Genomic DNA, 15,531 nt, shown 5'->3' with positions numbered 1-15,531 from the left:
AGTACACATCCTGGTAAAGGACTGAGTGTTTTAGAGGCAATGTCAAGGACCTGTCCGGATAATATATAACTTGACTTTGTACTATCTACCCAGATTTTGTTGTCACGCCTTCATCTACTGTACAGCACAGATCGCTGTTGACTGATAATTCACTACAAAACACAACTAATACTACAGTATGGACTGTTTCTTGTGTTAACAACTCTCAGTGCAGCCCAGTTCTTTAAAATAAGCGCTGTCTACATTGCTAGTCTTACTTAACACTGAAAAAGAAAGCACCGAAATTCTAAAATACATAGCTTTGTAAATTATAAATTAGCGACTCAGTTTTCTGGGAAAGAATTGCAGTTGCTATGGACCTTGCGGTGACAGAACTGGTTAGGTAAGAAATTCACCACAGAAATAGGACCACCATTAAATTTCATTTGACTCACTAGTTACTGACATAACAGTGACTGTTTCTATGCTTCGTATGCGGAAAGAAAAGCCCTGACAACTGGCAACACTGCAGCGATAGACACATGCCAAGATCGTGTAATCTGACTGGTTATGTTGGATTCTCGAGCAACAGCGCGAAAGGCTCATTGACTGTCATGGTTTTTCTTTCGACTTTCCTATTACAGGCAAGCTGATTTTTCTACTGACATTCTGTGCATCGAAAATTCTTATCCAATTAAAATAAATGAAAACTGCGTTAATATCATGTGGCACCTAACAACAGTAATGTTCACAGAATAAAAGCAGATTTAAATGCGCACAAGCTGACGATACAAGTTGTTATAAATGTGTGGAGCTTTTTTCTCTGAGGAAGAATCTCTTTTCGTAAAAACAAATATGCAAGTACTAAAGGCAGATTCTTCACAGGACACACATTGCAGTTAAATCAGTACGCGTTTGTTGTATTTATGTACCACGTGTACAAGTACGAAACCGGAATTTGGTTGTAATAATTACATGTCTGTTGTTTGAAACTGCTAAACTATATTTTAATCAAAATAATCTCCATTGGTATTTATACAATTGTCGCACCTCCCTAGCAGACAATGAATGCCACGGAAAAAAACAGCAGTCCTTTTGAAGCGAACCAGTCAGCGAGCCATTTTCGTACATTTTCATACGAATCGAAGCGTTTTTCAGCGAGAGCGTGTCTCAGTGATGCGAACAGATGATAATCGGACGGAGCCAAGTCTTGAGACGAAGCAGCATGCGCCAGTATTTCGCAACTGATCACCTCGATCGTTTCCCTGATCCGTTTTGCTGTGCGTGATGGGGCGCTATCATGGTGTAATATGACTGTGATGCTTTTTTCCATATTCCTGTCGTTTTTCACGTAATGCTCGATTTAAATAATAATTTAGCAGCTCATAATAGAGGATACCCTCCTGAACCTACCAAACGATTTGTTCTTGCAGTGGATGTCTATGGTTTTCATGAATTCATCCATGATTTATGAGGCTTAGGATACTCAAAATATATCAATTTTTCATCACCTGTTACTACTCGATGGAGAAACGACTTTCTTTTGCATCTGGCGAGCAGCATTTCACAAGTGGTCTTTCGATTTGCTTTCTTTCTTTCTCTTTTTCCTTCTTTCTATTTATGCAGAACCCATTTTCCCACTTTCTGCACCTTTCCCATAGCTTTCAACCGAAGAGAAACGGCGTTCTGCGTCACATTCATTGTTAAGCGAGTTCCCGTTGACTTTGAGAATCATCTTCATCCAATAAGGTCTGCAATTCGTTGTCTTCGAACTTTTACGGTGGTTTCTAGCGCTTATCGTTTCTCACATCAAAATCACCAATTTTGAATTTTTTGTACCACTCGAAACACTGTTTTCCCAAGAGCATGTTCGCCGAAAGCTTCGACAAACATTCGATGCGATTCTGCAGCTGTCTTCTTCAAATGATAACAGAAAACCAATGCTGTCCGCAAATCGAAGTTTGTAGGCACAAAACTGTGTGTTTACGCGTTTGATTAAATACAAGCAGATGGCGCTGCAGACGCGGTGTCATGAGCCCTACGCTGACGGCTAGCACAAATGTTGAAATGTGTGTGAAATCTTATGGGACTTAACTGCTAAGGTCATCAGTCCCTAAGCGTACACACTACTTAACCTAAGTTATCCTAAGGACAAACACACACCCATGCCCGAGGGAGGACTCGAACCTCCGCCGGCACCAGCCGCACAGTCTATGACTGCAGCGCCTAAGACCGCTCGGCTAATACTGCGCGGAGACGGCTAGCACAGTCCATAAGGAAATTCCGGTTTCATACTTCTACACCTGGTTGTGTGTGTGTGTGTGTGTGTGTGTGTGTGTGTGTGTGTGTGTGTTGTGTGTGTTGTGTGTGTTGTGTGTGTTGTGTGTGTTGTGTGTGTGGCCCTTAGCGTATGTTAGATTAAGTAGTGTGTAGGCCTATGGACCGATGACGTCAGCAGTTTGGTCCCACAGAAACTTACCACAAATATCCATATACTTCACATTTCCGCCATGAAATAACATTACCCTTTAAAAATGTCATGAACGAACTTTTGCGTATGTGATCCGCTACTTCAAAAATCTTATTAGTGTTTCCTAGCAGTTACTAAGTGTGAACAACTAATTGGACACACCTGTATGGCAGCAGGTAGCTCCTTCCCCCCTGATGAGAGATGTGACGCGTCGTGACATTAACAAGACGAGACACCCGAGGCCTCGGGAGCCATCTTAATCCATCCCCGCCCACAATGAAGGACATTATTTAGAGCATAGCTCGACGCTCGCACTTCTCACTCGGTGGCGTCCTAAATGTGAATCAACAGGGCTGAGATCAGGTGGTCTGAGTGTGCGACACAGAAACACTTTAGTTCGTGGCGTGTACTTCAAGCCATTCTAACAATTTGGGAGCGATCGAGTGTTCCTCGTCTTGGTGAGAGTACAGAGCATTGAGAGGTTCTATAGGTGAATAAACGGATGTCTATGGGCAAACAATACGTCACGTTTCCTCCGTTCATGAAAGACGTTGGTAAACGTATCATGGACCCCATTTCATTCCCCGTGTGTAAAAACTGGAGTGCATTCATCACCTACTAGTACGGTGCCCTGTTCTCAAGTAGAGTGCATCCCCTCGTGTACAATGCTATCGTTGATTTGTCGATTTGTGTGTTCCACCCACTGGTTCTCTAAATACACTACCCGGTCAAAAGTAACCGAACACCCCTGCGTAATTTTGAACTGACCACTAGATATCACGAGAGTCGGACCCACCAGTGTAAAATGAGGCGGTGATTGTTTCTTTTTTGTTTTGGTTTTAGGGCGCAAAACTGCTATGGTCATTAGCGCCCGGTCTGTGACTTATGAAAAGATAAAAAAACGAAAATGGAAACCAGCAGCAATGGGAACGAAACTCAAAAAATTGAAGAAACTAAAAGCAAATGGAAAGCTTAAAAAACACTACAGAAAGGGGTTGGTTGTCCCCAAAAAGAGCTTCAAATGACTGACGTCATCTCACTGGCACTAATAAACTCGAGAACGCGATCGGCTGAGCGCGTGTCATGTGCTAAAACGGACGATATTTCAGGTGACAGCTGTAGACGGGCGCGTAACGGAGTAAAATAGGGGCACTCAAGTAAAAGGTGTCTTACCGTCCACAGCTGAGAGCAGTGGGGACAAAGTGGGGGAGGATCGCCGCTTAAAAGATGTCGATGGCTAAAAAGACAGTGCCCTATCCGGAGTCTAGTTAAAATTACCTCCTCTCGACGACGCGTTCGGGAGGAAGAGGCCCAAGCACGGGGAAGAGCTTTCATGTCCCGCAATTTATTATGAGGAAGTGTCGACCAATGTGCATGCCATAAAAGAACAACACGACGACATAAAACACTCCGTAGATTGTCGAAGGGAATCATGCAAATAGCTGGCCGAAGAAGAGAGACTGCAGCCTTTGCCGCTATATCGGCCGCCTCATTTCCACAGATACCAACGTGTCCTGGGATCCAGAGGAACGTCACCGAGACGCCCCCCAAGTGGAGCAAGTGGAGGCAGTCCTGAAGGCGGTGGACCAGAGGGTGGACAGGGTACAGAGCTTGGAGACTGAGGAGAGAGCTGAGAGAATCTGAACAGATAACATACTGTATCCGCTGATGGCGACAGATGTATTGGACAGCCTGGAAAACAGCGTAAAGCTCCGCAGTATAAACCGAACACTGGTCGGGAAGCCGAAATCGATTTGGGGTGTCGCCAACAGTATAGGCACTCCCTACACCAAACGATGTTTTTGAGCCGTCAGTGTAAATAAATGAGGCTTCCTTCATTTGTGCACATAGAGCAGAAAATTCTCGACAATAAACAAGTGAAGGGGTACCATCCTTGGGAAACTGACAAAGGTCACGGAGCAGGCAGGTCCGGGGACGGAGCCAAGGCGGTGCTATACCCCAAGTTGTCAAGAAAGTTTTAGGAACCCGGAAGGAAAGAGAATGAAGCAGTTGACGGAAGCGGATTCCCGGTGGTAGTAGGGAGGAAGGGCGCCCTGCATACCCTAAATCCAAGGAGGTGTCAAAAAAAATGTCATGGGCCGGATTAGCAGGCATGGAATACAGATGGCTAGCATAACGACTTAGAAGGACAGCTCGCCGATTGGACAGCGGAGGTTCAGCAGTCTCAGCATAAAGGCTTTCTACAGGGCTGGTGTAAAAAGCTCCAGACACTAAACGTAATCCACGGTGGTGGATAGAACCGAGACGCCGAAGAATAGACGGCCGAGCAGAGGAGTAAACTATGCTGCCATAGTCCAATTTCGAGCGCACTAAGGCGCGTTAGAGGCGGAGAAGGACCACTCGGTCTGCTCCCCAGGAGGTACCATTCAGGACACGGAGGGTGTTAAGGGATCGCAGACAGCGAGCCGAAAGACAGGAAACGTGGGAGGACCAGCGCAGTTTTCTGTCAAACATAAGACCCAAGAATTTGGCGACGTCTGAAAACGGAAGGTTGACAGGTCCTAGATGTAAGGAAGGTGGAAGAAACTCCGTACGACGCCAAAAATTAACACAAACGGTCTTACTGGGAGAAAAGCGGAAGCCTGTTTCGATGCTCCAAGAGTGGAGGCGATCGAGACAGCGTTTAAGACATCGTTCAAGAAGGCTGGTCCGTTGAGAGCTGCAGTAGATCGCAAAATCGTCCACAAAGAGGGAGCCCGAGACATCAGGAAGGAGACAATCCGTAACTGGATTTATGGCAACGGCAAACAGTACAGCACTTAGCACGTAGCCCTGGGGTACCCCGTTTTCTTGGGAGAGAGTACGGGAGAGACTAGTGTTCACCCGCACTTTAAATGTGCGCTCTGCCATAAATTCGCAAAGAAAAAGGGGCAACCGACCGCGAAAGCCCCAAGAGAACAGTGTGCGGAGGATGCCTGTCCTCCAACAGGTATCGTATGCTCTCTCCAGATCAAAAAATATTGCTACTGTTTGGCGTTTCCGGAGAAAATTGTTCATGATATAAGTGGAGAGAGCAACAAGATGGTCAACTGCAGAACGATGCTTTCGTAAACCGCATTGGGCAGGTGTTAAAAGACTGCGGGACTCCAGCTACCAAGCTAAACGGCAATTCACCATACGCTCCAAAACCTTACATACACTACTCGTGAGAGAAATGGGGCGATAGCTAGAGGGGAGATGTTTGTCCTTTCCAGGTTTCGGAACAGGAACGACGATAGCTTCCCGCCATCGTCTGGGAAAAGTACTGTTGGTCCAAATTCGATTATAAAGGCGAAGGAGGTAACGCAGACTATGGGTTGATAAATGCAGCAACATTTGGACGTGGATACCATCCGGTCCTGGGGCGGAGGAGCGAGAAGAAGAGAGTGCATGTTGGAGTTCCCGCATGGAGAAAACAGTATTGTAGCTTTCGCGATTTTGAGAGGAGAAAGGAAGAGGTCGCACTTCCGCTGGACGTTTCTTCGGGAGAAACGCTGGCGGGTAATTTGAAGAGCTCGAAATCTCAGCAAAGTGTTGACCCAATGAGTTAGAAATTGCGACGGTGTCCACTAATGTATCATGCCCGACAGTGAGCCAAGAGACCGGGGAGAAACTAGGCACGCCTGATAACCGTCGAATCCGACTCCAAACTTCCGAGGAGGGAGTTAAAGTGTTAAATGAGCTAGTAAAGAAGTCCCAGCTTGCCTTCTTGCTATCGCGGATGACGCGACGACACCGCGCACGCAACTGCTTATAGCGGATACAGTTGGCCAATGTAGGATGGTGTCTGAAAATGCGAAGAACACGTGCCGCTCACGTATTGCGTCACGGCATGCCTCGTTCCACCAAGGAACTGGGGAGCGCCGGGGCAATTCGGAGGTGCGAGGTATTGAACGTTCCGCAGCTGTAAGAATAACGTCTATAATATGAGTGACCTCATCGTCGACGCTAGGAAAGTGACGTCATCGAATGTTGCTAGAGACGAAAAAAGTGTCCAGTCGGCTTGGGTAAACTTCCAGCGTCTCGGGCGCATATATGGCAGTTGTGGCTGCAATCTAAGGACACATGGAAAGTGGTCACTCGAGTGTGTATCAGCAAAGGCGAACCATTCGAAGCGCCGAGCTAGCGGAACAGTACCGACAGAAAGGTCCAAATGAGAGAAATTTGTCGTGGAAGCAGACAAAAATGTAGGGTCTCCACTGTTGAGGCAAACAAGATCCGCTTGGTGGAATACGCCTAGCAATAGTGAGCCACGCGGACAAGGATGAGGAGATCCCCAAAGCGGGTGGTGGGCATTGAAGTCCCCAACCAGCAAATAGGGGGGTGGAAGCTGACCAAGAAGATGAAGGAGATCAGCTCGTGCCATTGATGTGGACGATGGAATGTATACAGTACAAAGAGAGGTGTATCCAGAAAGGGAAAGACGGACAGCAACTGCTTGGAAGGAAGTGTTTAAGGGGATTGGGTGATAATGGAGAGTATTATGGAGAAGAATCATGAGTCCTCCATGTGCTGGAGTGCCTTCAACAGAGGGGAAATCAAATCGGACTGACTGAAAATGGGGGGAAGACAAAGTGGTCGTGGGGACGCAGCTTTGTTTCCTGAAGACAGAAGATGACCGGCGAATAGGATCGTAGGAGGATCGTCAATTCATCCCGATTGGCTCGAATGCCACGGATATTCCAATCGATAATGGACATAGGGTGGACAGAAAATGGAATAATGTGACCAAGGTTGCCGTCAACTCAACGACTGCTCAGAGCTTGCGACCGACAGCGTGGAACGGCACTCAGCCGAAGGCAAGAGATCCTGATCCATAGGTTGTTCAGGAGCAGCTCCTGCCAGCAGCGATCGGCCGGTTGATCGGCCGCCAGCAATGCGCCTCGGCGACACAGAAGACGGCCGAGGGCGGTTACCGCCAGGTGATGCTGTAGTTGGGACACGCCTTGGCGGAGAAGGAGAGGAACTGTGTTTCTTCGTAGCCTTCTTGGAAACATGACGTTTAGATGAAGGAGGAACCGATGGTTGTGAAGTTGGGGTACGTAAAAAATCTTCACGAGTATGCTCTTTTTTGGAAGTCCGGGAGTCTGACTTTTGGGATCGAGATTTAGCAGAACCCGATGAAGGGTGAGCCATAGATTGAGCACGCGAAAGTGGGGAGGTTGAACGGGCGATCTTTGCACTGGCCGATCTGACGACCGTGTCACTAAAGGGGAGATCACAAGTCTACGTGGCCGCCTCCTTTGTTGGCCAAGGAGAGGCAAGGACAGTGCTGTATTTTCCTGTCTGAGGCACAGTGGGCTTTCGACTTGCGAATAATTTTCGAGCAGCAAAGGTCGACACCTTTTCCTTCACTCTGATTTCCTGAATGAACTTTTCGTCTTTAAAAATGGGGCAATCTCGAGAGGAAGCAGTGTGGTCACCCATACAGTTGATGCAACGAGGGGATGGAAGTGGACAAGCACCCTCATGGGCATCCTTGCCACACTTAACACATTTAGCCGGGTTGGAACAGGACTGGCTGGTATGATTGAACCGCTGGCACCAATAGCAACGCGTAGGGTTTGGGACGTAGGGGCGAACGGAAATTATCTCATAGCCCGCTTTTATTTTCGATGGGAGTTGAACTCTGTCAAATGTCAAGAAAACAGTACGGGTTGGAACGATGTTCGTGTCAACCCTTTTCATAACTCTATGAACAGCCATTCTGCCCTTGTCAGACAGGTAGTGTTGGATTTCCTCGTCAGACAATCCGTCGAGGGAGCGTGTATAAACTACTCCTCGTGAGGAATTTAAAGTGTGGTGCGCTTCCACCCGGTTGGGGAAGGTGTGGAGCAGTGACGTACGCAGCAATTTTTGTGCCTGGAGGGCACTGACTGTTTCTAACAACAAGGTGCCATTTCGTAATCTGGATCAAGATTTTACAGGACCTGCAATTGCGTCGACACCTTTCTGAATAATGAAAGGGTTGACCGTGGAGAAGTCGTGACCTTCGTCAGACCGAGAAACAACAAGGAACTGTGGCAATGATGGAAGAACCGTCTGTGGCTGAGACTCAGTGAACTTACGCTTGTGAGCAGACATAGTGGAAGATGAGGAAACCATTGCAGAAGAATCCCCCATGATTACCGGCGTCTCCAATGGCGCGCTCCTCCCTTGTGGGGGCCCTCTCTGAGGGCACTCCCGCCTTAGGTGATTGTTCACACCTCCCGAGAAACGGACGGAGGGACCAATCGGCACTTTTGGAAGGTATCAGCTCAGGTACCCCTCCCTGGGCCTGGCCGTTACCAGGGGGTATGTACGTGTCCTACCTGTCTACCCGGGGTGGGGAATTACGCGTTACCCCGTCACCGGCTACGCACGAAAATGCGTGGGGCGACCTTCAGACACGCACAGGGAGGAAGAAAGAGAAAGGGAAAAACAAAGAAAGGGAAAGGAAAGAAGAGAGGTCTCAAACGCCGCAGCGGAGAAAAGGGTAAAGAGAAGAGGTAAGGAAAAGAGAAGGACAAAGGAAGGATGAAGACATGCAAGCAGAGAAGGCGAAGAATGCGTTACATTTACGAGCATCCGTCTCCAGACGTAGACACAAACCATACTTCCAGAGGGGGAAAAAGGGAAGGAAAGAGCCAGAGGTGAGGGGAGGAGGGGCAAAGATGGGCGATAGGGAAGGATGCGGGAAAGGAAGATATGCATCCCGGAAAGAAAGGAGGGCCACATTAGCTCGGGGTCCCATGCTCGCTATGCACGTATCCACAAAAAGAGTTGTGGACCCCCTGGAGGGGGGGGGGGGGGGCTGTGATTGTGTTTCAGCGGAGAAATAGTAATATTAGAGTATTTTGTCAGGATAGCTCAGTGATTTCGAATGTGAACTAGACATTGGATGTCCACAGAATAACAAATCCATCAAGGATATTTCAACACTTCCAAAAATGCCGAAGCCTACTGATGGTGATGTGTTTGTGAAATAGAAACGTGAAGGAACAACCACAATTAAAACAAGTACGTGCATACCTCATGTACAGACGGAGAAGGAGCGTCGAGCATAGCAGAGGGTTGTTGGGAAGGAAAAAAAACCTCATGATGTTAGCAGAATGAATCACTCCTGAGTTACAAAGTGCTACCAGCAGTCCAATGACTGTGCGTGAGGAGCTACAAAGGATAGGGAACAATGGTCGAGCAGTTTCTCATAAGCCACACATTTCTGGAATCAGTGCTAAGGGGTGCTTGAGGTGGTCTAAGGACCGACGTCCCCAGACAATGAGTGATTAGAAACGAGAGTATTGGAGCGATCAGTCACGCTATATCAAGTGGCAATCTGATGGAAGGGTTTGAGTTGGCAAGTACAGAGAGGACGTTATCTACTACTATGTGTAGTACTAACAGTAAAATACGGAGGACTTGGTGCTCCGGTATGGGAATGTATCTCGTTTTCAGGATGTGATCGCCTTACTGCGCTTAAGAAAACTCAAAATCCTGAAGGATATGAACACATTTTTCAGCATTGTGTACTGTGCACAATACAGGAAGGGTACAGAAACGGTGACTGACTGTATCAGCATGAGAAAGCACCTGTCAAAGCAGCGTCTCTGAGGCAATGGTTCGTGGACAGTAACACTCCCCGAAACGGAATGTCCTTCCCAGAATCCCGAATTAAACCCTGTGGGACACATTTGGGATGACAAAGCGCCAACTTCGCTGTGGACCCCAGCGTTCAACGCCACCATCATCTTTGGTTTCAGCTTCTGAGGAGGAGAAGGCTGGGACCCCTCCAAGGACATTGAGACTCCTCACCGAAAGTGTCTAATCAGAGTATAAGCCATTATGAAGGGGAAGGGTGAACACAACCCACATTAATTTAAGTAACAGTTGGGTGGATACTTATGATCAGATAGTGTACTTGCAAATAAACTTTATGTATCTTGACTGTTAGTACCACATTAAGTTGTAAAAATACAAGGGGCGTTCAGCAAGTAATGCAACACACTTTTTTCCTCAGCCACTTTCGTTTGAAAAATACGGAATTTGTTGTGGAGCATCGTGAAATATTCCCGGTTTAGTGCCTATAGTTTCATGTAGTTCTGATTGGTGGTGGCTCTATACGCAGCCTTCAAAATGGCGCCTGTAACGGAGATGTGTTCCAAGCACAGCTGTCACTGAGTTTGCTTTGGCGGAAAACCAGAGCACCGCAGATAATATTCGTAGGCGCTTGCAGAAGGTTTACGGAGACTTGGGCGTTAACAGGAGCGGATGAGTCGTTCGGCGAGGCGTCTGTCATCATCGCAACAGGGTAGCGCAAACCTATGCGGCCTTCCGCATGCCGGCCTGCCGTACAGAGCTGTGGCCCCCGCAGTGTTGGGACGTGCGGAAATACTCATTCGAGGTGACTGACGGATCACAGTCAAACAATGAAGGATGTCCTCCACTGGAAGAAGTATGTGGATGATGTGGAGATTATGATGCAGCAAGACGGTGGCTCCGACGTCGAGCAGTAGAGTGGTATCGTGCAGGCATACAGGCCGTCCCAGTAAGGTAGCGTAATGCCATCCCATTGGGCGCAGATCATGTTGAAAAGTAGGGTTCTGTGGTCAAAAGAGAGGGGAATAATATTGTGTACTGGAATAGTGCTTTAATAACAAAAAAGTGTGTTGCATTACTTACTGAGCGCCCGTCATACCTTTTGGACACATTGTACACTGACATTGTGTTTACGAAAACGTGTGCTTCGGGCAGCGGAGAGGACACGTACCGTCTAGCGGCTGCTCGTAGAGGTGGTGGTGCCTGGCCGGCGCCGGCTGGTGGTTGAGGTCCAGCGGGTGCAGCCAAGGACCGCCGCCGCCGCCGCGCCGGCTGCTCGCCGACGAGCTGTTGGTCGAGCCAGACTCGCGGCACTCCAGGCCCGACACCCACGGGTTCCTGCCAAACCAACAACACGGCTGCTGCCTCACACCTCGCCTGTAATGTCGCAAGACTACACTAAGGCAGTAAGCGCGCTGCGAACGTGAAGAGGGCACACATCAGACATACACAGCGAGGTATTCCTCCAATTCTGAACACACACACACACACACACACACACACACACACACACACACACACACACACACACACACACACACACACACATCCACACATCCAAAAAAAGTTTTGCATCGCCTCGCTTCCGAGAGCTCCGGGACCTGTACAGAAAATTGGAATAGTGATCAACATAAAGATCATTTCCGCCCTTTTTATTGCCCATGAAAACCACACATTGCATATTGTACCACCGTACAGCGAGACCTTCAGAGATGGTGGTCCAGACTGCTGTACACACCGGTATCTCCAATACCCAGTAGCACTTCCTCTTGCATTGATGCATGCCTGTATTCGTCGAGGCATACAAGTTCATCAAAGCACTGTTGGTCCACATTGTCCCACTCCTCAATGGCGGTTCCGCGTAGATCCATCAGAGTGGTTAGTGGGTCACGTCGTCCATAAACAGCCCATTTCAATGTATCCCAGGCATGTTCCGTAGCGTTCATGTCTGGAGAACATGCTAGCCCCTCTAGTCGAGCGATGTCGTTATCCTGAAGGAAGTCATTCACAATACGTGCACGATGGGAGGGCGGGAATTGTCGTGATGAAGAGTAATGCCTCGCCAAAATGCTGCCGATATGGTTGCACTACCGGTTGGAGAATGGCATTCACGTATCGTATAGCCGTTACAGCGACTTCCATGACCACCAGCGGTGTACATCGGCCCCACATAATGCCACCCTAAAACAGCAGGAAACCACCTTGCTTCACTCGCTGGACAGTGTGTCTAAGGCGTTCAGCCTGATCGGGTTGCCTCCAAACACGTCTCCGACGATTATCTGGTCGAAGGCATATGCGACACTCATCGGTGAAGAGAACGTGATGCCAATCCTGAGCGGTCCATTCGGCATGTTGGGCCCATCTGTACTGGGCTGCATGGTGTCGTAGTTGCAAAGATGGACCTCGCCATGGAGGTCGGGAGTAAAGTTGCGCATCATGCATCCTACTGCGCACAGTTTGAGTCGTAACACGACGTCCTGTAGCTGCACGAAAAGCATTATTCAGCATGGTGGCGTTGCTGTCAGGGTTCCTCCGATCCATAATCTGTAGGTAGCGGTCATCCACTGCAGTAGTTGTCCTTAGGCGGCCTGAGCGGGGCATGTCATCGACAGTTTTTTGTCTCTGTATCCCCTCCATGTTCGAACAACATGGCTTTGGTTCACTCTGACACGCCTGGGCACTTCCCTTGTTGAGAGCCCTTCCTGGGACAAAGTAACAATGCGGACGCGATCGAAACGCGGTATTGACCGTCTAGGCATGGTTGAACTACAGACAACGCGAGTCGTGTACCTCCTTCCTGGTGGAATGACTGGAACAGATTGGCTGTAGGACCCCCTCCGTCTAATAGGCGCTGCTCATGCATGGTTGTTTACATCTTTGGGCGGGTTTAGTGACATCTCTGAACAGTCGAAGGAACTGTGTCTGTGATACAATATCCACTGTCAACGTCTATCTTCAGGAGTTCTGGGAACCGGGGTGACGTGAAATTTTTTTTGATATGTGTATATATTGCCGATTTAACAGCCAAGCTTAGAGCTGCAAATTATTGGCTACGGAGAAGCTGAGGCATATCGGTGGGGATCAGCGCACGAATATACAGATGTTGGACGTAAATATGGAAACGCCGTGAGAAATGCATGCTTGAACTGTTATATCTGATCGCGAACGCACCTGTGCTATGTCCTCAATACATTGCAGGCGCCGCTCGTGGTCACAACAGCGTTCTATGTAATTGGGAGTGCATTACTCTGGAGCGAAGTAAATTCGAACGTGAGCAAATTGTAGATGCTCCTATGGTGGGTGAGTATAAATAATGAGTGCCCACAAATTTTTGGATTCAGCTAATTTTGAGAATGTGAAGTTAGTTACATTTACTTTATAGCAGTTATGCATATCGAGAATACAACAACTACAACTACAACTACAACTACAACTACAACTACAACTACAACTACAACTACAACTACAACTACAACTACAACTACAACTACAACTACAACTACAACTACAACAACTACAACTACAACTACAATAACATGCATAACTTATCTGACAAAAGAAAAAACTTTTTTGTGGAATTTTGTTGTTTTGTTCATAATTAAGTACAGTTTAAGGCAATAACGAAATAATGTGTAAGCTTTCCGAACTCTCCAATTCGCATTTTTGTGTAAGTGGGAGTTTTCGTGCTTTTCGATTTTTTTTTGAACGAATGTACGAGTACCCTAACGGATGTATTAGTTCACCAATTTACTTCCTGGCGGAGAATCAGATATTCTTACGCCGCACTCAGACGACAACTTGTGCGAATTGTACACTCTCTTGTTAAATACTCGCATGTAGTCACGCGTATCAGATTTCGTCGCTCTCTCAATCAAATGATCTGTTCTCGGAAGCCCTTGCTCCTTTGCGGCTAACTTTAACTGGTAACTTACTTTTCTGTTCCCAGAATGAGATTTTCACTCTGCAGCGGAGTGTGCGCTGATATCTAACTTCCTGGCAGATTAAAGCTGTGTGCCGGACAGACACACTAACTCGGGAAATTTGCCTTTCGCGGGCAAGTGCTATACCGGCTGGACTACAAAAACATGACTCACGACCCGTCCTCATCACAGCTTTACTTTTCTGTTGGCATTTAAAATAGATTCAACAGGGTTTAGACTGAACATGAAAGCCGATTCACGCTCGGTAAATAACCAACTCCAAACACCAAGTACAGTTTGTGGAAATGATTAATGTCAACTAATAATGTCTACAAACATGGTCGCTTGATTCGAAAACAAATGTGGCACTAGTCCACAAGGGCCTAAAGCACACCGCCGTCGAGCCCCACATTTAAGTGGATATCAGGGAAACCAGCGATATAGCTTTTTGTGAATTTTCATATATACAATGTGGGTCTCACAGTAAGAACAACAGATTTCGCAATTATGAATAAATGCTACAATCTCACAATCGACGGTGATGTGCTTTAGGCCCTTATCATTCTTAGCACCTCAAGTGGATTATTGCATGATAAAAGTTCATACTTAATATACTACAACACATTCAGAAACCCACAAAATAGTTTTGCTGTCAGTACAACTTAAACACATACTGACTTCTGATCTAATTTTCCTACAGTATGTAGTGAATAAATTATCACATCTGAGGAGTGCACTATCATCTAGCATGATTTATGCCGAGCGAATGGGAATAAAAGTCTGCCGCAGTGTGCTACCACCTGGTGGGATGGACGTGGACTAGTTGAATGACAAGGGCTAGCTGTGCACACCGTGAAGTGTACACGTTGTTTATCAAATCCGTATGTATTTGGCCCATAAGGCAATTACGTCACGCGAGTTGCGCAAGCGCAAAAGCTCCTTAAAAACGTGCACAACTTTAGGTGTGCTCGCGACCCTGATTCCAAAGTTCCACAGAGTCAGTGGAGCAGTAGTGCGGTAGATGTAAGTGCTGTGTCTTTCAGACTGCAGCACCTATGTTCCGTTTAACAGCACTCGAAGAAAAATAAGCAATAAATCCGCAAGACGTCGAAAGCTGGAGTGTTCACACAGCAGCCGCCACTGTCCGTAACCGAGATAGCCCAAGTGTTCGATGTTTCAAGAGGCCGACGAAATGTGTGTCCAATGACCGAGATTGACTGTCATTGAAGAGGATTCTGACGAATAATAATAAGACGACGACGACTTCTGCAAGAGTCGCTGCAGAAATCAATGTCGCACTCGCAAACCCTGTTAGCACCATGACACAAAGGGAGGTGAGTAAGAAAGGAGTTTTTGGGGGCGATCTGGAATTCCAAAACCGCTCTTCAGTGACGCAGATGCCAGTAACAGAAAAACGTGCTGAACCCATAAAACCTGTACTATGGAAAAGTGTCATTTGGTCGGATGACTGTTGCTGCCACTCTTTCGAAGTTCTGGCCAAGTCTGCGGCCCAAGAGCGAAACATGGCGGGGGTTCGGTGGTGATTTTGGCAGCCATATCGTGGTATTCCATGGGCTCCATGGTTAC

The 15,531-nt window shown here is 47.4% G+C and overlaps 1 protein-coding gene across 1 annotated transcript in view; it reads right to left on the bottom strand.

The window, feature by feature from the left end:
- The window catches only part of LOC124594311, a 564,901-nt gene that overhangs the window by 40,956 nt on the left and 508,414 nt on the right, over positions 1–15,531 (bottom strand). Inside the window, exon 4 of the mRNA XM_047132674.1 lies at positions 11,196–11,362. Within this exon, the coding sequence (XP_046988630.1) occupies positions 11,196–11,362 (167 nt within the window). The remainder of the gene's footprint in view (positions 1–11,195; positions 11,363–15,531) is intronic.

The sequence above is a fragment of the Schistocerca americana genome, chromosome 2 (genome assembly GCF_021461395.2).
Source record: "Schistocerca americana isolate TAMUIC-IGC-003095 chromosome 2, iqSchAmer2.1, whole genome shotgun sequence".
Lineage (NCBI taxonomy): Eukaryota > Metazoa > Arthropoda > Insecta > Orthoptera > Acrididae > Schistocerca > Schistocerca americana.
Note: the sequence above shows the minus strand (reverse complement) of the source record. Positions and strands in the feature narration are given on the sequence as shown.